General features: G+C 36.1%; 2 protein-coding genes across 3 annotated transcripts in view; both read right to left on the minus strand.

Annotated features, from left to right (window-relative positions):
• Ssadh (succinic semialdehyde dehydrogenase) overlaps positions 1 to 5,340 on the minus strand; it is a 13,463-nt gene extending 8,123 nt beyond the window's left edge. The window contains exons 1-3 of one of the 2 annotated variants that reach the window (XM_017620458.1): positions 5,212 to 5,312; positions 4,983 to 5,119; positions 4,637 to 4,925 (exon numbers count right to left, since the gene is read on the minus strand). In XM_017620458.1, coding sequence (XP_017475947.1) covers positions 4,637 to 4,925; positions 4,983 to 5,087 — 394 coding nt within the window. In that variant the 5' untranslated portion in view covers positions 5,088 to 5,119; positions 5,212 to 5,312. Of the gene's footprint in view, positions 1 to 4,636; positions 4,926 to 4,982 lie in introns of both variants that reach the window. The other variant, XM_017620457.1, reaches the window with a different exon arrangement.
• A 7,632-nt stretch (positions 5,341 to 12,972) lies between these two features.
• LOC108366150 (RAS oncogene family member Rab8) overlaps positions 12,973 to 22,098 on the minus strand; it is a 52,452-nt gene continuing 43,326 nt past the window's right edge. Inside the window, exons 3-4 of the mRNA XM_017620459.1 lie at positions 13,214 to 13,354; positions 12,973 to 13,154 (exon numbers count right to left, since the gene is read on the minus strand). Coding sequence (XP_017475948.1) covers positions 13,062 to 13,154; positions 13,214 to 13,354 — 234 coding nt within the window. The 3' untranslated portion in view covers positions 12,973 to 13,061. The remainder of the gene's footprint in view (positions 13,155 to 13,213; positions 13,355 to 22,098) is intronic.

Genomic DNA, 22,098 nt, shown 5'->3' on the forward strand with positions numbered 1-22,098 from the left:
GCACGCTTCCTAGGGTTGCCGTTAGTGGAACTTGACGACAACGACTGATTTACCAACCGTCCTGGGCGGCGTTGTTGTAGCCGCTAAAACAGCAACAACAAGAAGCTGCAATAGCTTATNCCTTGTCCTTGTGGACAAACCCCACAGAAGCTGCACGCTTCCTAGGGTTGCCGTTAGTGGAACTTGACGACAACGACTGATTTACCAACCGTCCTGGGCGGCGTTGTTGTAGCCGCTACAACAGCAACAACAAGAAGCTGCAATAGCTTATAAAAATTCAAAAGTTTATTATACGAGCATTGCAAAAAACACATATAAGATTGCTATTGGGCCTCCCCATTCTAACAAGATACTAGCGTATGAGAGACGTTACGAGCATGGATCGGAAACCCGGCCTTCCCGACCATGCCCAACAGCTCGTTCGTAGCACGGAGCGGAAACTAGAGCTTTCCGCCCGTTTCACAGCAACATAATTATGAAAAGAACATGGATCGGAAACTCGGCCTTTCCGACCAGGGTAAACGCCTTTATTGACGCAGAGCGGAAACTAGGCCTTTCCGCCTGCTGAACATAAAGATAGACTGGAGACTAGGCCTCGGCAGCTATCCAACCCGAGGCTATAATGTACGTGTCATTATTTAATTAATTGTACAATAAATTAATATGTATAAATGCATAAAGTATGTATTTGAAAATAAGTAAAAATTAGTAAAGGAAATAAGAAAAATGTTGATGTATAGTATTAGTAGAAGAGAAATCAATTAAATTAAATAAGTTAATAATGTAATTGACAAGATTTTTTATAGGTCTTAAAGACTGTCAATAAATAAATAAATAAATAAAATAAATAAATAAAAAACTGGCGTGTTTGAAACAGGAGCTAATATCGTTTATAAACAGGACAAACAATAGGGGGCCAAGATGTTACAACAAAGGGATTAGATTGACAATCATCGATATGAACAGACAGAGTCCTATTTGTAAGGTAAGACTTTAGCCAAGCTAGGAAATTAGAGTGAACACCAATGCACTCCAACTTGTGTAGCAATAATAGGTGTGGTACCTTATCGAAGGCTTTAGAAAAGTCCGTATAAATGGTGTCTACCTGCGAGCCATCTTTGAAGGAAGAAACACAAAATTCTAAAAAAGAAGCTAAATTAGTGACCGTTGAACGACCAGCTGCAAAACCATGTTGGTGGGGCTCAATCATTCTTTTGGCAAGAAAAGAGAGTTTAAAATGTATCACTTTTTCGAATAGCTTTGAGCAGACAGACAGTTTCGAAATAGGCCTATAATTTGTAAAATTTGTGATATCGTTTCTATTTCCAGATTTAAAGACTGGGGTTATAGACGCAATTTTCCATCTATTAATAAATAATCCAGTCGAAAGGGATAGGTTGAATATATGACATAAAGGAATACATAATGACAGACTATATCGTTTAACGAAGTGGGCACAAAAACCATCAGAATCACATTTCAATATCGGAGTTAGGGTAGACAAGGCGTAAGTAATGTCAGTTGTCGAGACAATCAAAATCTAGGCGTTGGGTCGGCCAGTAATTTCGTGGTAGATTTATAGAATCACTCTCACAGGCGAAATTCGAGCTAAAAAATTTGCAAAAAGTTCCAAAGTATCTGGTAGAGATTTCGAGGATTGACCGTTAAAGTACATGCAAGTCGGAATATTAGAACTAACCCTAACTAACTAACTTAGAGCGTACGAAATTCCAAAAAGCTTTTGGGTTGTCTTTAAGTTCAGACTCAAGTCTCCTAATGTACTGGTTATAAAGAAATTTATCAAGAACATTAAACTGTTTCGCATAGTTAAGGTATTGCTCTTTGAGATAAGTATTGTCAATATTTGCCATATGGCGCTTGTAGCATTTATTTATCTTATTTTTCAGATTTTTTAGAGTGACAGAGTACCAGGGTAATTTATGAGGCTTGGAGGGTAAAGCAGACAGTTGCTCAGAGAAGACTTCAGACATAATGCAAAGAAAGGTTTCATAAGAGGCATTAACATCTTTTGAATTGAAGATATCACACCAATTTACGTTATTTATAGCCAGGTTTATGCCGTCATAATTTGCATCCCGAAAATTGTAGGAAATCCTATTATTTTGTATTAAGGGAAGCTTATCAAAAAACTCTAAAGAAACAATAAGGGGATTATGATGCATATCGGAATAACAGATCGGAGTCTAACATTCAGAGAGATTAGATATCAAATTTTCGTCTACAAACACTAGATCTAATAATTTAGATAACTTATTGAATATGCAATTAATTTGCGTAAGATTAAGGCTAAAAAGACTATCAATAAAGTTTATTTCATGCGAACGAGTAACGTTGGTTGGGGTAAGGCACCCCGAGTTTTGAAAGCATGTCCAGTTAATGCCAGGGAGATTGAAGTCGCCAAGAATACAAAGATTACAATTTTCATTACTTTCATAGATGTGTGTGATATTCTCTATGTGATAGTTATCTCATCTGAACTGTTAGGNAACAAAGAGCCGAACGAGCCAACAACGCGCACACATAATTGGTCAATTAAAGTATCGTGGTTGAGCAATTCAAAAAATGACGACCTTAAACTACGCCTTAAAGCAATTAGTACACCACCCCTTTGAAGTGGCCAGTTTTCTCAGCATCACGGTCTTTCCTATAAGTCTGGAATCAAAGTATTCTTCACTGAAGAAATTACTATTAAGCCAAGTTTCCACAAAGATATATATGTCATAATCCATACGTGAAGGACAAAGAAAGACTTCTTTAGCTTTCGTGCGCATTCCACCCATATTCTGGAAGTATATATCCAGATTTTTGCATGTATATTTCGGCATTAGACTGTATAACACTATTTGTTTGAAAAAATCGAAAGGGCCGCACAATGATATCAGACGGCCACACATTTGGATTTAAGATGTTGTTGTAGAGGGAAGATATCACACCAATCTTAAAGTTCACGCTCCGAAGACTCTCAAGTGGAGTTCCTTTCTTTACTAATTTGTAGCACGTAAGGTGTGTACTATCGATCTTTGCATGTTTAGATACATTCGCAATAAGGTTTTCCTCAGATACAGACGGTTTAAAGGAGGAAATGTGCAACCACGCTAGACGTGTATGTTAAAGTTTTTGGATGCGGGTTATGCTTTTGGGCACAATAACCGAAAATCATTGTACAAATAACTAAACCGAAGCCAAGGTTTTCCCTAAGGGGCAAAAACGATTCTTGTTTGCTCGTTTATATAAAGGAGTGGATAAAAATATACGTATATGCGAAAGGCATATTTATCTCCTTAAATGAACACCACTAATATTTCCTGCAAACACACATCAATTTACATCTTTTATCTCGCCTCAGCCACAGAATTGTTTTCGTACAAAATTACGCAAAAAGCTTACTCGCTCGTTTTTAGGCATGCCATTGTTACGAATTTCGAAAGGTCGAAAATACGATTCGGATTTCAGCATACTATTTCTACGATTTGTAGCAAAATCCGAATACGAAAGAGTTGCAGAATAGGGATGTAAATCATTGTTTCGCGATTTTTTGTTGCATATTCGGGTAAACTATGGTGAACATCTAGAGATTAATATGCGTTCATTTCATGCATTTATTTATGTGATTTTAGTACTAATAAAGTTGAGCTGGATGAAATAGTTTACGAAAAACTTTTGAACGGTTTAAAAAAAATTAGTTTCAGAATTCGGCTTCTTAATACTGACCGTAATACGCGTCGTTCGATTCCTTTGCCCCATTTTTCGGTGGGGACCATGAGCTGCACTATAACCTTTGTTGTAGTAGTGAAGATAATTGAAAATCAAACTGCCTTAATAACAATAGTAACTACATTGCGAGAGCAATTAATTCAGACAAAGAAGGCCTTCCCTAACAACCCCACCAAATTTCTTGATATAATTCATATACATTCATTGAAATCGCGAATGATTCCGGATTGGAAAGCTAATATGGAACTTACATGAGGCGATTTTTCAGGCGATTTTTAGTTAAAAGCAACAATCGCCTGGTGTAAACAGCCTTTCAACTAATCGCTTACAATGAAGTTGGTCGGCTCCCTACTTTCGTTCAACTTTTGGTTCAACTAATCGCCTGTGAAAGTTGAATCATGTAAATTCCCTATAATAAAATTATAGGTTAAACAACTAAAACCCCCTAGTATAATCCCCATTTGTATTGTCATCAGGTATGTAACTTGAGAATAGAAATCGCTGCATCTTTTAGGCGCATCAATTTTACATAGTTACATCACGAGCTAATAAAAGGAAGGTAAAAAAGGTGTTCGCACGAGGCGATTTGCGTTCAACTCACGCAGGGTTGCACGAAAAAAAAGTTGAATGGCTAAGTGTTGGCTGGCGACCTACTTTATTGAAAGCGATTAGTTGAAAGTCCGTTAAACCAAAAGTAGAATGCAAAGTTGAACAAATGCAAAAGTCCTTTTATGGCAACTAATTCGATATTATTAGCCATTACATTTTTTTTCGTGCAAACCTGCGTGAGTGGAACGCAAAAATTAACTGAAAAATCGCCAGGTGCGAAAGCCCTATAACCCCAACTCTTGCCATATTAATGAATACTTGAGGGTATTATTGGTAAATATGTATATCAAACCTGCTGCCAAAGCTGCTCCAGCTTTTCGAGTTATCATTGCCATAGGGAAATTCCAAGGGGTTATAAGCGCAGCTACGCCCAATGGTTCTTTTAATACAATTAATTCTCGATCCTTGGTTGAACTTGGGATAATCTCTCCATAAATTCGTCGAGCCTCTTCACCAAACCACTCAATAAAAGCGTTACCGTAAGCAACTTCTCCACGGGCTTCATTTAGTGGCTTTCCAGACTCAGCAGTCATAATTGAAGATATCTCATCAGCGTTTTCCTCAATCAAACAATACCATTTCTGCAATGTTTAATTCAACCTAATACTGAACATTTAATTAATGTTAACTCCTACAACCTTCAATAAACTCGAGCGTTCTTTGGCCGTAAACATGGACCATTGCGAAGACTCAAATGCTTTCTTTGCCGCCTGCACTGCTTGGCTAGCATCATTTACGCTCATATTAGGCACAGATCCAACCACAGATCCATTTGCTGGATTGATAATTTCGAAAACTTCATTATTCTCTGCTTTAACCCATTTGCCATTAATATATGCTTTACTCTGCACCAACGAAGAAATATACCTTAGATTAAGCCTTTGACGAAAGTTTTTAAAGCAAAACATCGTAAATCTATATCATCCTTAGCAGGAATTTCAAATAGGAATTTCTGAAAAAGATCGATGCATCGAAAATATCGATTTCTTATTTTGAGGCATCGAAAATTTTCACACGCTGTGTACAGCCAAATAGGAATTTTCGATATATAACAAAGTATCGATATCATGAATCGATTTAATCAAATGCATGTAAAATCGATATGGCAATATATCGGGCTGAACAATATCACATCGGAAAATTCCATGTTGAAAATCCTACTCCAAATTGAATGGGCCATGTCTCACGATCAATATTAATTAACGTGATTCAAGTATCGCGATATTTATTGACTGTGTAGCATGCAATATTGATGGATCGTGATCCATATCGCAAAATTTCTAGAAATTTTATTTTCATTTGCTTAATTTTATATCACTTTTTTTACTATTAGTTAATTTAAATTTTAAGAGTTGAATTTTATTAAAAAGTCCACAACAACTAATTGAAAGCAACGTAAAAAAATATAGAACTTATAAAAAAAAGAATGAAAATGAAATAAATGAAAATTCTACTGGCCGTGGGACTCGAACCCACTACCTTGCGGCTCGTATATCCCCGTTACTGCCGTCTGTAAGGGTAAAATTGTTATGCGCATATGTGTGCCAGATTATATGCATATATGTCGTCTATCACATCTTTAAGACATAGTGCGAATACTTGTTTCAACTGCGATCTTATATCTGCTTCTAATTCACTGAAAATACTGGGTATAAGTTTTTCCGATATTGCTTTTCGGCTGGGAATTTTGTAATGAGAGTTCTGTGACACCTTTTCGATTGGCTTTATCATTTCGGACTCCTCTACTAATCGCAACGCATGATGGCCTTTTGCAATTATTTTCACAAGTTTGTCAATTTTTTGTTCAACTCTGCTAGTAGTATGCATCTCGTCAAGCGCTACCATCGATAGTACTATCGATAGTCAATGTAATNTTTGCAATTATTTTCACAAGTTTGTCAATTTTTTGTTCAACTCTGCTAGTTGTATGCATCTCGTCAAGCGCTACCATCGATAGTACTATCGATAGTCAATGTAATGTTAATAACTGTTCAAAATTAACCGGGACGGCACACAGTGCTTCCCTTGCATATAAAATGTGGGCAAAAATTGAATTATCTACGGGTTTAACCCTTAATTAGGCGCATAAAGAAAATCACACAATTAGTCGAATGAGGTCCCCAACGAAGTGTGTATTATCAAAAATATTATAGTACACTATTATCGTTATTATTAACTTAAAAAAAAAGCAAAAACATATTTTCGACTTCAAACAAAAAAAAAATAAAAACTTACCTCTCCCAAAAAATGTTACGTTAGTGGTCGCATGGGATCAGCACTCAGCGTGCAGGGAAGTCAAATCACAGGAACTTTCCCCGATTTGCAGAAAATTTCGGTTTAGTGGCAATCGGGGATTGGAAGTTTTTAGCGGAGAATTGGGTGTGTTATGTTGATAACTTAAAGCAACCAAATTAGACGAATATGTTAATTTTTAACCATTTGTCGCTATTTGGAGCGATTTTTTTTTTTTATTTGAATCGCCATATCTCCATAACAAGAGTTTTCCCAGACATAAGCTATATACTAGATGAAAGCTAAGGTTTTGGGCTAGACTTGAGGAAACCTAGAATAATATCGACTGATCAGTTTTTGAGAAAATGCCCGAAATCTATATTTTCAGCAGCGCGATCTTTAGTTTTCAGGCGATAACCCTATGACATATTTATATTTTATAATATACAGTAAATTTTGCTTTGCTGCCTCTATGCTTAAGTGCACATTTAAGATACCTACCCCAAAATGCGCATCAAAAGGAAACTGCTCCGATAGATGCATTCAACATACCTGCACATTGGCGATACCTGCCTTAAAAATTGTGCGACTAGTATCAATTATCAAAGAAAGTATTACGTTTACCTGCACTGGCCCTACAATTTCCTAATTTTGCAACCTCTTATTTATTTTACACATCTCGCAGAACAACGAAAATGGCTATCAATTTATGTAGTTATATAGATAATTAGATAACATTCGGTAAAAATTTCGCTTGCAGTAATTTCTACATGGTAAGTGCTCCGCCAATATTTGGTTTCATAGGGATTCGGATACCTTCCTCATTGAAGTAGTAAAGAAAATTCGCTTAAGTGCCTTTTTCGGTTACGTGCACAAGTTTTTTGTGCAAAGAAGGATGTGCAGCTAAGCAAAATATACTGTATTGTAAAATATATGACGTATTTATATTTTATTTTATATTTTATAGAATTTTATGCTCGAAACATAATTTTGCCAGGTTTAAGTGAGTTGAACTGATGGGGACTATTTTTTTTGAGTCGCGGCCATAGGCCGCCAACCAGAAAAATAATTCTGCGCAAAATTACTGCGAATGGCGCACATTGTGCTTTTGGAAGACTGTATGTGAATTAATATTAGCTTTTTCGATAGAGGCAATATTTTCCACGGAAAAAGTTGCGGGATTGGATTCCCTAGTCAAATCGAATAGGCGAATCATGGCACCCGCTTCGAAAGCTATCGAAATTTTTTCGATCATTAATCGGTTTCCAGTTAGTAAATATATCATCTTTATCCATTTCTCATACGTAAACAAGAAGTAAAATATTCATAATCAGTTAAGACACCCATTATATAATGAATATATCATTATTTCTTTATTCGAGCTTTTCCGTGCAGATACGGCCCGACCCACCAATTCTAATTTATTAGTTTTAATTTTTTCTATAATAACATAGTGCATGCTACAACAAAAACATGTAACTCAACGTTTCAGAGTACAACTTCACAAGCTTTTCGGGCGGTCGGCGCTTCAGGCTTTCAGCAATAGCTGAATAGTGTAGCTGAAAGCCTTTAAAGCGCGAAACGCCGGAAAAGCTTGTTCTGGAGTTGTACTATTAGACTTTGTACAAGATTAATAACAATTCGACGAAGTTCAAACAAAGGTCATCGAAATTTCAAACTTTTTAATTGGAATTTCTAGAAAAAATTCGGGTATGCAGTTTTATAGCCTATTCAAATTTAGTATAACATGTGCAAGTTCGAAATAGCTCAAAAATTTCTTTGGTTTTAGAGTTTTTTCGCATACCCGAATTTTTTCTGGAAATTCCAATTAAAAAGTTTGAAATTTCGATTACTTTGTTTTTGAACTTTGTCGAATTATGAAAACCTTTTACAATGTCTAAAACTTTGAGTTACACGTGTTTCGTTGTGGCATGCGCTATATTTTTCTAAAAAATAATAATTTGTTTTTTGTTATTTTTTGGCCTTTTAACAATTATATTCAACAATTTTTATAATGAGCTCGAGGCCATTTTTTAAATGAAAATTTATTGTGGAAAAGCAACAATAATTTGAAAAAATGGTAGAAGTGATAGCTATTTCGGAAATCACCACATTTCCTCATCAGACTTCTTTCAGTAGGATTCGAACCGACGATCCCACTGACTCAGCCAGTTGCCTATGCACCGTGCTAAGTACGCCTTGTAAATTATCGTTTGCTTTTTTCCACTATTTTCAATTTTATTATGCCAACACAATCAAGCGCAGCTATTCCGCTGCAATTCACTTGATCATGTGGTTGTTGGTATTGTTGGTTTTTGCTAATAATTCTATTTTTAGAATGTTTAACTTTTTTTTTTAGGTGTGCTCCTCTTTAAGTTATTTGTTTTTGTTATTTTTTTTGGCCTTTATAACAATTATATTCAACAATTTATATTGAGCTCGAGGCCGTTTTAAATGAAAATTTGTATTGTGGAAAAGCAACAATAAATTGAAAAAATGGAAGAAGTGATAGCTATTTCGGAAGTCACCACATTTCCTCATCAGACTTCTTTCAGTAGGATTCGAACCGACGATCCCTATGCACCGTGCTAAGTACGCCTCTGTAAATTATCGTTTGCTTTTTTCCACTATTTTCATTTTTGTTATGCCAACACAATCAAGCGCAGCTATTCCGCTGCAATTCACTTGATCATGTGGTTGTTGGTATTGTTGGTTTTTGCTAATAATTCTATTTTTAGAATGTTTAAATTTTAGGTGTGCTCGTCCTTAAGTTATTTGTTTTTGTTATTTTTTTGGCCTTTATAACAATTATATTCAACAATTTATATTGAGCTCGAGGCCGTTTTAAATGAAAATTTTTTTATTGTGGAAAAGCAACAATAATTTGAAAAAATTGTAGAAGTGATAGCTATTTCGGAAATCACCACATTTCCTCATCAGACTTCTTTCAGTAGGATTCAAACCGACGATCCCTATCAGCCAGTTGCCTATGCACCGTGCTAAGTACGCCTTGTAAATTATCATTTGGTGGCCCTAAACTGCACCTAATTCCTGAATAATATTTACCAGTGTTCGACGAAAATTAGTGGGTAGGTCAGCTAGCGAGACGTCACGCTGGCTGACCCAAAACACATTTTTGCGATTTTCTCGGAAACCGAGTGTGCACCGAAATTAATTTTGGTGGCCCTAAACTGCACCTAAATTGCACCTAATTCCTGAATTTACCAGTGTTCGACGAAAATTAGTGGGTGGGTCAGCTGGCGAGACGTCACGCTGGCTGACCCAAAACACATTTTTGCGAATTTCTCGGAAACCGAGTGTGCACGGAAATTAATTTTGGTGGCTCTAAACTGCACCTAATTCCTGAATAATATTTACCAGTGTTCGACGAAAATTAGTGGGTGGGTCAGATAGCGAGACGTCACGCTGGCTGACCCAAAACACATTTTTGCGAATTTCTCGGAAACCGAGTGTGCACCGAAATTAATTTTGGTGGGCTTAAGCTGCACCTAAATTGCACCTAATTCCTGAATAATATTTACCAGTGTTCGACGAAAATTAGTGGGTGGGTCAGTTAGCGTGACGTCACGCTGGCTGACCCATATATTTTTGCAATTTTCTCGGAAACCGAGTGAGCACTTAAATTAATTTTGGAGGCCCTAAATTGCACCTAATTCCTGAGTAATTTTTATCATTTTTTGGAGAAGTGGGTCAGCTAGCGTGACGGACGTTGAAACATACGACAAGTATGCGACGTATGGAAATACCAATATGTAACACTGACACTAGGGTGGGTCGAATTACACAAAGTGCAAAAATATTAATTACACAAGTAGAAGATTAGACAAAACCTTGTTTTTGGGGCGCCCCCGAGGAGAGGCCCAACCAAAAGGTTACGAACCCACTCGTAATACTACCCAAGCTGCCGAGGGTCTTTTTAGCCCGCCAAGTGACTGGGCTCTGGGTGCGGAATGCTACAAAGGATGGGATAAGGAAACACAATAGGAGAAGCATACCGACAGCAACGACGCACAAAAATTATACTTATCGGCGGTCGGTGGGCGGTCCGACTGCGGGGGTTCTTCTTGGTTCCCAAATCCGGTGTCGACGATAACACGTCCCGACTGACGCTGCTCTCCCAGGATCTTGCTACAATAGTGCCTCGCCTGACACTTAAAAAAATGCTTTTACCAAAAGAATCCGCTGCCAATTAAAAATAAATAAATTATGCTACGCTCGCAATACGGGTGTTGTCTGACTCGATGCTCGTTCAGATCTGCCCCGGCACGCAGTTGCGAGCCAGGCCGCAACCTACGCACCGGTACACAAACCGATGGAGTGTCAGCGCCGGTGTTGTTGATTCCCGATCAATTGGCGCCGGCCCGATCATTCTAGAAGCGAATTGGGCGCTTTAGCGGTCGCCACCACGGCGCACACAAACACCACCATGGACTTGCCATTACCATAATACGGCGAACAGAACTGCCGCAATAGGTGAGAACAACGGCGACACCCCTATTACGGTCTTTCGCGTCATCTCTCATTCCTAAATTCTTACTGTCGGTCGGCACCGTTTTGGGGTGGAGTGCCCTAATGGAGACTTTTCCCCTTTGCGGTAGCGCTCCACCGACAAACAGCTATTTCGCTCAACTTGAGCTCATTCTACTATTTATTTAGGTATGTATGTATGTATGTGTCGGTAGACTCCACTCCTATCGGTTGGAGTGAAAGGAAATAGGAAAATATAATGAAGGGGGGAACAAAAGAATATTTTGTTGTGGCCAGTATGCGACAATATTTTGGTGTGAAACATTGGGTCTCATGCATAAAAAGTGAGCTTAAGCTCAGACTCCATTTTTGCACTGAGGAGGTGAGCTCAAACTCAAGAATTTGTACTGAAAATCGAGTCGTAGCTTGAGCTCACTTTTTATGCATGAGGCCTATTATCTGAAAAATCCTATGCAAATCGGTGCATCGAAAAATATCGATGTACTTTTCGATGCATCGAATCAAAGAAAACCATCGATATATTTTTGCCACTGTCAAAGCTGGCAGTATGATGCTTGAAATACAATACCGGCGAACGGCAAACTTCGCCGAATTGGGCGATGCTGTCGTTCACCGTTCGCCCAGCTATTTCGCCTACTTAAACAGAATTAGAGCGGTAGCGAAAACAGCTGATCCCATTTGGTCGCCTTTATAATTTGGGTGACCATATTTAGAAAAAACTAAACCATATTTAGAAATGAGGAAATGATAACAAATATAAATGTAAAACAAAGAAAGATTATTATAAATAATTTGTTTCAAGCCAGATTTAACTAATCCACAACTATATTTTTCAAACAACAAAAAAAAGTCGTGTTTAGGTTGTTTTCTTTTAAAACTTTGAAAGCAAAAAACAAATACGGCCACCTTTGGCACGCACAGCTGTCATCGCCCAGCAGGGCGATAGAAATAAATCAATCACCATGAAACGCCGTCAAGCGAACTTCTCATTTCGCTTTGGCTGTGTTCAATTTTATATGCTTGCGGGTGTTCTAATTTTGACAGCGCGAATTTCGCTGTGGTGAGTTCGCCGTTCGCCGGCATTGTATTTCAGCTATGAGGGGCACGTAACTATAGTATATTTTGCTTAGCTTGTGCTCTTAACCGAAAAGAGCACTTAAGCAAATTTTCTTTACTACTTAAATGGGGAAGGTATCCGAATCCCTATGAAAGCAAATAATGGAGGAGCACTTACCACGTTGAAATTACTGCAAACGAAACTTTTTCCGAATGGTATCTAATTATCTACATATATAACTACATATAAAGCCGTTTTCGTTGTTCTGCGAGATGAGAAAAATTAATAACGCTTGTAAAATTAGGGTAAGAGTGGAGCCAATGCAGGTAAACGTAATACTTTCTTTGATAATTTATAATAGTTGCAAATTTTTAAGGCAGGTATCGCTAATGTGCAGGTATGTTGAATGCATTTATCGGAGCAGTTTCCTTATAAATGTTTAAAATAATGCCGCTGATGCGCATTTTGTGGTAGGTATCTTAAATGTGCACTTCAGCATAAAGGCAGCAAAGCAAAATATACTGTTGATGTTGCATGTTCATAGGCGGGCCTTGTTTTCTTTTGGCGATCAAAATTAGCGATGGCGAATGTTGGAATCCGGCTGCCGATCATCAATTCCAATGCCGGACGCCAATATCGAACGACGTATGAAATAATTCGAAGCTCCCTCTGGTGATTGGGGAAACTTCGAAATATACAAATGAAACAGAAGGTGAGAGGACACCACCCTATTGGATCCCCTGTTCAATTTTTCGAGGTTTTGATCTCTGAATGTAACTGACGATCTGACTAACCTTAACCTTATTTTTGTCAATGTTTTTTTTTTTATTTTTTCCAGTTTTTAATTATAAAACCACTTAATTTTTAAACATCTGAGAATTATGTTTTTTTCTATGGTATGCAAATTTATTTGAACGCGTCAAAGTAGATTACATCTCGATAACCAAGTCTCTGTTTTTCGATTTTCGGCAAACTTCAATTGATGACCTCCCTTTGGTGGGTTGTTGGCTTCCTGAAATCAAAAATGAAATATACAAACGTATAATAATTTCAAAGCAGGATTACGGTTACCAATCGTTTTTCCATTTTTGATTTTATATCGCTAGCCAATGTTAGAAAAGCTTCTTCCACATTGATACTGGCTTTTGCAGAAGTTTCCATAAACTTTATGCCATATTCTACGGCCAACTGCTCTCCTCTTTCCCGAGAAACCTGTAGAGAAGAAATACATTAGTTCTTGCGGCACTTCAGTATATTCTGCTTAGCTACATATTTGAAAACATATGATACGACAAAGCTCTTCATGCTTTAGTTTTATCTGTGGGAGCAACTAGCTGAAGCTTTGCAGATAGATTTTTTATAATTTTTGCACAAAGTTTGAAATGTGAATTTATATGGTGTTTGTTATATAATGAGCTTTTATGGAAAAATAACAAACATTAAATAAACAAAAGAAAAATAGCCAAAATGTATCAAAATGTTGATGACATAATCAGCTTATCATAGGTGTATGCACGTATGTGTATTACTAATGCCCGCAGCATTTCCTTTTCAGGGCCAGTTTTCCAGTGCGAGTTTAACTCTGTTTGTCGATTAAACTAAGTTTAAACCCAATAAGCAGTTTTTCAGTCAACTTTAAACTGAGTNTCTTTCCCGAGAAACCTGTAGAGAAGAAATACATTAGTTCTTGCGGCACTTCAGTATATTCTGCTTAGCTACATATTTGAAAACATATGATACGACAAAGCTTAAACGGCCGATATGGCAGGGTTTAACCTATCAACTGTTTGCTGATTCGTTTGTTTTGGTTGCAAAAAATTCAATTGAACGCAAGGTCTTCTAATTCAATTTTTACTTAAAAAATTGATATTTCCTCTGACGAAAGTGATTATAGTGACGCGGCAGTAAGTGAAATACTTACAACTAGTAATAATCCCCGAGAATCGGGGTGCTCCGTGGTCTAAAAAATCTGCATATGTCTTTGTTCTAAAAACCCTATGCATTGCTTTTTGTAGGTAACTTTAACTTTGGTATTTTGGCAAGGTCATACCTACTCAATACTCAAATGAGCAAATCCATTTTTGGCAGCAAATGTCAGTTCCGCGGTTTTGCAGAATGACGATACGAGGTTTTGTACTTTAAGCAACGATATATGGGTGTGTGTACAGAGCAGGGTTGTTGCGAATATTCGCATTCCCATTCGCAACCGCGGAGCTTCCGCATTAATTTTAACATTCGCATTCGCTTTTGCAACCGCAATAATCAATGCAGAGCTTTTGCGAATGCGAATATTGTCCAAGTGCACTGATAAAACGTATATCTGGCAAACAAAATGACAAATTGTAGCCAATATTTTTTTCCTGTGGCGATGCTACGTTAAAATTGTCCCCTACGTCCCCCTTCTTTTGTACTTTAAAGTCAAAGAGTAAGATCCTTCAATAGGTGCTTCTATGTATGTGGCTATTAAGTGAAGCGACTATTTGCGCGTTAAAAGATAACCTTTAATAAGATAATAATTATGTAGTTATCGAATATTATTTGTCAAAGGTCTGTTGAAAAAACTGGATGCATCGCTAGTTTTTATTCTACTTTTTCTTAGATAAGTGAAATTTTACTTATTTCTTTTTCATAAAACGGCTTATTATCATTAAGTTCCGTGTTTTCTTTTATTAATAATAATAATAATAGATTGGCGCCTACACATATGTTAGTGTTTGGCCAAGTTTTCCTCCGATTTGTGGCGTGCGCCTTGATGTTGTCACACAAAGTGGAGGGACCTACAGTTTTACGCCGACTCCGAACGGCGATTGTATTTTTTATGGGAAGCCGTTTTTCATGGCAGAAATACTCTCGGAGGTTTGCCATTGCCCGCCGAGGGGCAACCGCTGTTAAGAAAAAACCTTCTTTCTACATTTTTGCGATGGTGCTTTGACTTAGCAGAAAAACACACCAAATAATTTTGACCAGTTTTACTATGCTAATACTCCTCTGTGGGCTCGAAAACAACAACATTTATTTATTCAAAATGTCAAAATTTCCACGCAGCGAAATAAAAATAAAATGGAATAAGAAAAACTTGACAGCCAAGTTCACAAGTCAAATAAGAATCAATTCAAGGCGAATTTAATAACTGTTTTTCTGTCAGAATCGGTTTGGATTCTGATTTAAAATGGTGTCGCAGAATCTGATTGGATTTCGCTTTTTCGAAGATAAACAAAACCCATGTTCGAACCAGCTGTGCAGTAAAGTTGGATGAAAAATTTGTATTTACTTGTGCAAGTAAAAGGAAATTGGGATTATTTGCTGTTTAAATATATCGATATTTGATAAGTGGTAAAAAATGAGTAACGCTGTGGCCGTGTATTTGTTAATGAGAATAAACCGTGATGAAAAAACGAAACGCAAAAGAGATCAGAGAGATGCCGGAACGATTGTAAGCTCATTCTCTATCGCAAGCGTAATTTTTGTAAAAGTGCACATATTTATGTATATAATAATCTTATTTTAGATTCATTAGACAGTTCCGTTTAAATAAAGATGCATTTCGTATGGTTATGGGCGTTGTATAACCCCACTTGCTTCAGAGTTCTCTGCCTCCCATGCTTCAGCTTGCAACAACGCTACGTTTTTTAGCAGAAGGCTCATACCAGAGACAGTAGGAAATGATTTCAACGTCAGCTTAGGGAGAAGTACGGCGTCGAAAGTACTAGCACATGTTTTGAATATTCTTAAGCGAACAATTTGCCTGGAATGGATACAAATAGCAATAGATGAACGTGAAAAGCATCAATGTATGCAGCATTTTTATGAAAAGTACAAAACTCCAGGTATTACTGACTGCATTGACGGCAGTCATGTTAAAATAATAAAGCCTCATCTTGACGAACATTTGTACTACAACAGAAAAGATAATTCAGCATGAATACAATGATAAGTATAAAGAGATACCTAATTTAACCCATTTGTTTTAAGTCACTCAATTTAAGGTTTGTGATCATAATATGCAGATACGGGCGGTTGATTCCCGGTATCCTGGGCAAGTCACGACTCCTTTGTTTGGAACATTAGCAGTGGCCGACAATACATTCTAAATCAGTATCCAACAGGCGATCGCACCTATCGGTTTTTAAGAGATTGTGGATATGGCATTGAACCATTTTTGCTGACGCCATATCGAAATCCACAGTTCAACTCGCAGCAGTACAAATTTAATCTGGCACATTCAGCGGCTCGTAATATTGTAGAACGAACCATAGGAGTGTTGAAAAATCGATTCCGTTGCCTACTTGAAATTTTGCACTACAGCCCAGAAAAAAAAGTCAAAGTAGTAAACGTGTGCTGTGCACTTCACAATATTTGTAGACGTTATAAAATTGTGGATACTGAAGACGAACACATAACCCAAGCAAGTGAGGCAGACGGAGACATATATTCTGATATAGAAACATTGCGGATCAACACAACAGAAGGCGAAAGAATTAGGGACGAGATATCGGTAATTCCTTGCTACTTAAGTCTTGCACTTTATTATAATAAAATTCATTGGGCTACAAATCTGCATCAAACAAATTCTAAAAAATCTTTATTTAAAAATTCTTAAAAAATTTAAAATTTTCATGAAAATTTGCTGAATTTTCGGGAGTTTTGCACAAAGTTTAGGAATTATATTTTTATGTTTTTTGTTGTAGAATGAAACATATTTTTATACGAAATTGGTAGAAAAATATTAGAATGAAAACTTTTGCATATATTGTGAAAAATTTGCTGTGCCAATACTTTGTTCGGGCGGCGTATATATATAACTAATAGTTTTATTCATAAGGTTCATTAAAAAGGTTTACAAATGGAAAAATATATAAAAGCATCAATTTAGAAATCTTTTTAAACCGGGTGCAGAAAAATTCGTTTTCAAATGATTAAAATTAATTCATTACATTTGTATTTGCGATCTGTGAACGAATTTTATAACCATTTGTTTTCGTTGCCTGGCGACGATTGTTTTCTTTTTTTGTTTTCATTCGGAAGAATGGATTTTTTAATTTTGTTTGCGTTCTAATTAACTTAAGGGTATATTATTTTCATTCGTTATATACGAATGAATATGAACTGACTCATTCGCTCTCTGCCGCAAACATTTGCCCGAATTTATCACTATTTGGCGATGTATTACTATTTCTCCATTGAGAGATGTATCCTTTAAGATTTAATAAATCTAGTTGCTAAATCACAACCGTCTCCATTACCACAACGAGATATTTTTGACGTTCACATTTTTAAATATTTGACGTTTGCTTATGTATGATTTTATAAATACAGTTGCGGACATTGATATACAGACAGATAAAAGGAAGGTACCAAGCGGAATTTCATTATATGAATTCTGAATATTATTGGCATCTTATTCGTGGTAAATATGTATGTATGATATATAGTTTGGAAAGTGTAAAGAATGGTACCATATTCACATTTGCGGAAAGAAAAATTTTTGTAGAACTCTCTTATTCATAGGAGGGAACCGAAAATCCAATCGTGGGCCTTTGGCATATCATGAATACGAACTGAGTCCTAGGGGATGTTCGGTGCAATGTTATCGAAGCAGAACCATTACCGAAGTTTATAAACATTTTGTCGCAGCGCGTAAATGACTTATAGAAAGCGGAGAACACTCTGCATGATATTACTATAAAACATTTCTTCTAAATTTTTAGTTTTTAAAATAATATTTTCTTAATTTATTACAACCAAAGTTATGTAAATATGTATTACTAATTTTCCTCCCAAACTAACAAAAATATAAAAATCTCTAAAAATACGAAAATTAATGTTTTTATGATAGACTATATTTCAATGTCCTCAACTGTTTATTGAAAACACAAATGTCATTTGACTTATGGCATGTGAATTCGTGGTTGCCACATCCAACAAATTGTACTTATTGATCAATATTATTGAAGATTTAAATCTAAAAAAATTTAACGTCAAATCTCGTCAGAGGGCTAAATCTTCATTAAATCTCACAATGGAGACATAGTATATGTATGTAAATATAAGTTGAAGAAAATTTATTTATTTTAATTCTTTTGTTTTCAAAGCACAGTATTATAAATTAAAATTATTTCAAACATCTACATATTTACATATGTATAGGGCGAGTTCCAAGTTGCATGCTGCTTTGTATTGTATAATATTGTGTGTACATTTCGCAGCAATACAAAACAACATGCAACTAGAACTCACCCATAATTATGTACACTAGATAACAAATTTTCAAAGAAGTTCTGAGCTCTGGCATTTGACCATCATTTCATATTTAGAAATTTCCGCTGAGCCCAAGTATGAAGTCAGATATTAAGATAATAGAACAGCTTTCGAGATATAGCCAAATTTCGGTAATTTTAAATTATATGGGTATTTCCATACGTCGCATACGTGACAGTCGTACGTTTCAATGTGATACAAAAAAAGAATACCATTTGTTTTTTTTTAACTTTTTTGGGCCATTGTATAGCACATAATTAGCTCTATATTTAACCGAAAAATTAAACAATCGAACTGCTTGGTCCTGAAATATAAGCATTTAAAGAGAGTGTCGCTACGTGACAAAAAATGGAGGTTGATTTTTTCTTTTCTTACAAAATCGCAAAACTCTGTGAATCGTGGATGGCTATTTTCATGAAACTGATTTCAATATGATTTGCAGCAATTCTAGTTGTTTTAGGAGTTTTTTGAATTAATGCAACTTGTTTCAAATTTTCTTTTACAACCCCAAGTGTGAAACATAAATTTCCATCGTTATATTTTTGTTAATATTACTTTTAAATGAATTTTTAACGCAAATAAAACATGTATTTTATGTCGAATATACTTTATATTTTGACTTTAGCGCAAATTCAGGGTAAATTTTTTGGAAATCTATGATTTATTATGTTTCAACTACATACGCCAAATTCGAACCAAATCGGACCATAAATACGGTTTTTCGAAATATCTCGACCTGGGCGCCACCACCATGGTCTTCCATTTTACGCAAACATGATTCTACTTACATAGCCAGTATATATTTTAAAAAGCACACAAATCGGCCCGTAAATGCGTTAGATATAAGACTTTTATTTTATTTTTTTGTCGTGGTGCACCTTCCGATCGAAACACCCATATACAACTTTCAAAATAACGTCTACGAAAATACACTTCTCCGTATGAAAGCAAAATACTATTTTGAGAATAGCAGAGAAAAAGTTTTTACTCCCGGTTTCTTTGTTTAAAGCTTATTAAAAGATCAAGCAATGCCTTACATAATTTATTACATAATCATAAATTTGTATTGAAACTTTTCAATAAAAAAACCCGTTTATAAACTTTTGCTAAGATTTCAAATCATAAAGTACGAAAACCTTTTGTATGTATTTTTGTATAAGTTTCAATACAAATTTATGATTATGTAAGGCATTGCTTAATCCTTTAATAAGGTTTAAACAAAGAAACCGAGAGTAAAAACTTTTTCATGTTGATGTTTGTACCGAAAGTTTTTATTTTTTTAAACTTTGTTGAAAATTATGGAAAAAGGTCGATAAATCAACGAATAACTTCTAAACCAATAATTAGGTTGAAAAATATTGTGGGCATAGATTATGGAAAATTTAATAAGCTTCGCTTATATAAAAACACATTTAAGATCGGCTAGTGCACTTTTCAGATCTCTCAAAACCGAAATTAGGTTATACATTTCAAAACGTATGTATTTCAAGGCAGAAAATTTTACATAAGGAATGATGGTCAAATGACATAAGTCGAATTTTTTGTCGACTAGTGTTAAATATTGGTATAGCATTACGATGAAATGTATATTCATATCAACTAGGATAGCAAACGGAAAACTTTAAAGATGTTTTTCTATTTTGTATTTTTATTTGGGAAAAACAAGTAAATTGAATTCACAAGTGTACGAGTTTAAGTAAATATATGTATGTATATATTTGAATGCAAACATAAACAAATACATATTCAGACTTTGGAAATTATAGGTTTATGACTAAGTACCAGGGATGTTGCGAATGTGTAATTTTAGACGCTAATATCCGCGGATGCGGATGCGCATGTCAAGTATTTTTATACCCGAGCGCATTTGTGCACAAGTGTATTATAAATTTGTTCACATAACGCTTGTTTGTAACAGGCAAAACGAATCGAGATAGATATAGACCAATACATAAATGAGAAATCGATTTAGTCTGTCCGTCCGTCTGTGCACACGATAATTCGAGTACAAATTGAGATACCTTAACGAAACTTGGTATGTGTACTTCTTTTGAGCGTTGGACGGATGGTATTGAAAATGGGCAAAACCGGAAGATAACCACGTCCACCTCCCATATAAAGGTAGTTTTGATAAATACGAAAACTGCGATATTTTAGTAACTACTGAAGCTTATTGACTCAAAATTACTATTTACAATCATTTTTAGACGAAAGATAAGAATATCATAAATTTTTGGAAAATGGGCATAGCCACACCCACTTATGATTACATGTGTATATCTTGGGAACCGCTCCACCAATTTCTCCCAAACTTGGCACAGTTGTTGGCCTTCACAAAACATACCAAACGGCTTAGAATTAAAAAAATCGGATAATAACCACGCTCACATCCCATATAATACGAAAGCTTCTATAAAGCAGTAAAAACTGAAGCTAATTTATTCAAAACTGATTTTTGCAATAACTCTTTAGCAAAAAATAGGTTTAAAATAAAAGGCTGGAAAATGGGCGTGACCCCGGCCACTTATAAACACATATGTGTATCTCGGTAACCGCTCGATCAATGTGTACCAAACTCGGTATGATTATTGTGGTTGCCACATAAAGGCAAGGAAATCTGACTAAAATTACCCCCACTTTTATGTTTCAAACTTTGATATTTCGAAATTTAATAACAATAATAGATTGGCGCTTACACATATGTTAGTGTTTGGCCGAGCTTCTCCTCCGATTTGTAGCGTGCTCCTTGATGTGGTCACACAAAGCGGAGGGACCTACAGTTTTACGCCGACTCCGAACGGCGATTGTATTTTTTTTATGAGAAGTTGCTTTTCATTGCAGAAATACACTCGGAGGTTTGCCACTGCCTGCTGGTGTACGACCGCTGTTAAGAAAAAACCTTATTTATATCGAAATTTAAGGAAGCTAATTTTACCCAAAATTGATACTGACAACAATCCCTTGAAAACAAGTAACATTATTATGGAATTTTGGAAAATGGACATGGTGCCACCCACATATATCTAAATAGGTTTATCTCATCGAAGATGTTTGAAATAGACGTAAAACCACCACTGCTTACCATGTAGCGGTAGTTTACGGAAAGGTGAAAAAACTATCCACCTTATTCTAGAACCCGAATTTTCGTAAATCGTAATTCGTAGCTACGCTACGAAAATCGAAAAATCCACAGGCTGCAACCCTTGCGGAAACATGTGTTGTTTCACATCAGTTGTTTTTCGAAGATAGCTGAATGAAGGAAAACATAGTGGAAAGGAATTAAAAAAGACTCATCATGTGCTTGTTTATTGTAAAATTGGTTAGTTTTACATATTTCGAGGAAAATAATGGATTCTGATGTATTTGCAATTAAAGCAGCAGAGTAAGCGGGCGCTATGGCAATGGATTCACAAAGGTATGCGGAGCTGTCGGGCATAGTAACCATTGGCGCATTATGTCAGCTTCTGGTTGAATTGTTGAACCACAAGCCAGAACTCCTCCTATGCCTGAAGCTCTGGTTCTCAATCCAGTTAATGCAATAACAGCTTCATCCAAGCCATTGAAAACATGCACTTTGTTAGGTCCACCACCTGTTGCGCTTGCTTCTGCCTTCCGCCGCGCTTAGGGATTATAACCCTTACTAAGTAGAATTCTCCTTTCTGTTTTGCGGGGAAGAGGGGCTTCCGCATGTCAAATTA

Source organism: Rhagoletis zephyria, unplaced genomic scaffold (genome assembly GCF_001687245.7).
Source record: "Rhagoletis zephyria isolate East Lansing unplaced genomic scaffold, Rhagoletis_zephyria_1.1 Rzeph_scaffold_02167, whole genome shotgun sequence".
NCBI lineage: Eukaryota > Metazoa > Arthropoda > Insecta > Diptera > Tephritidae > Rhagoletis > Rhagoletis zephyria.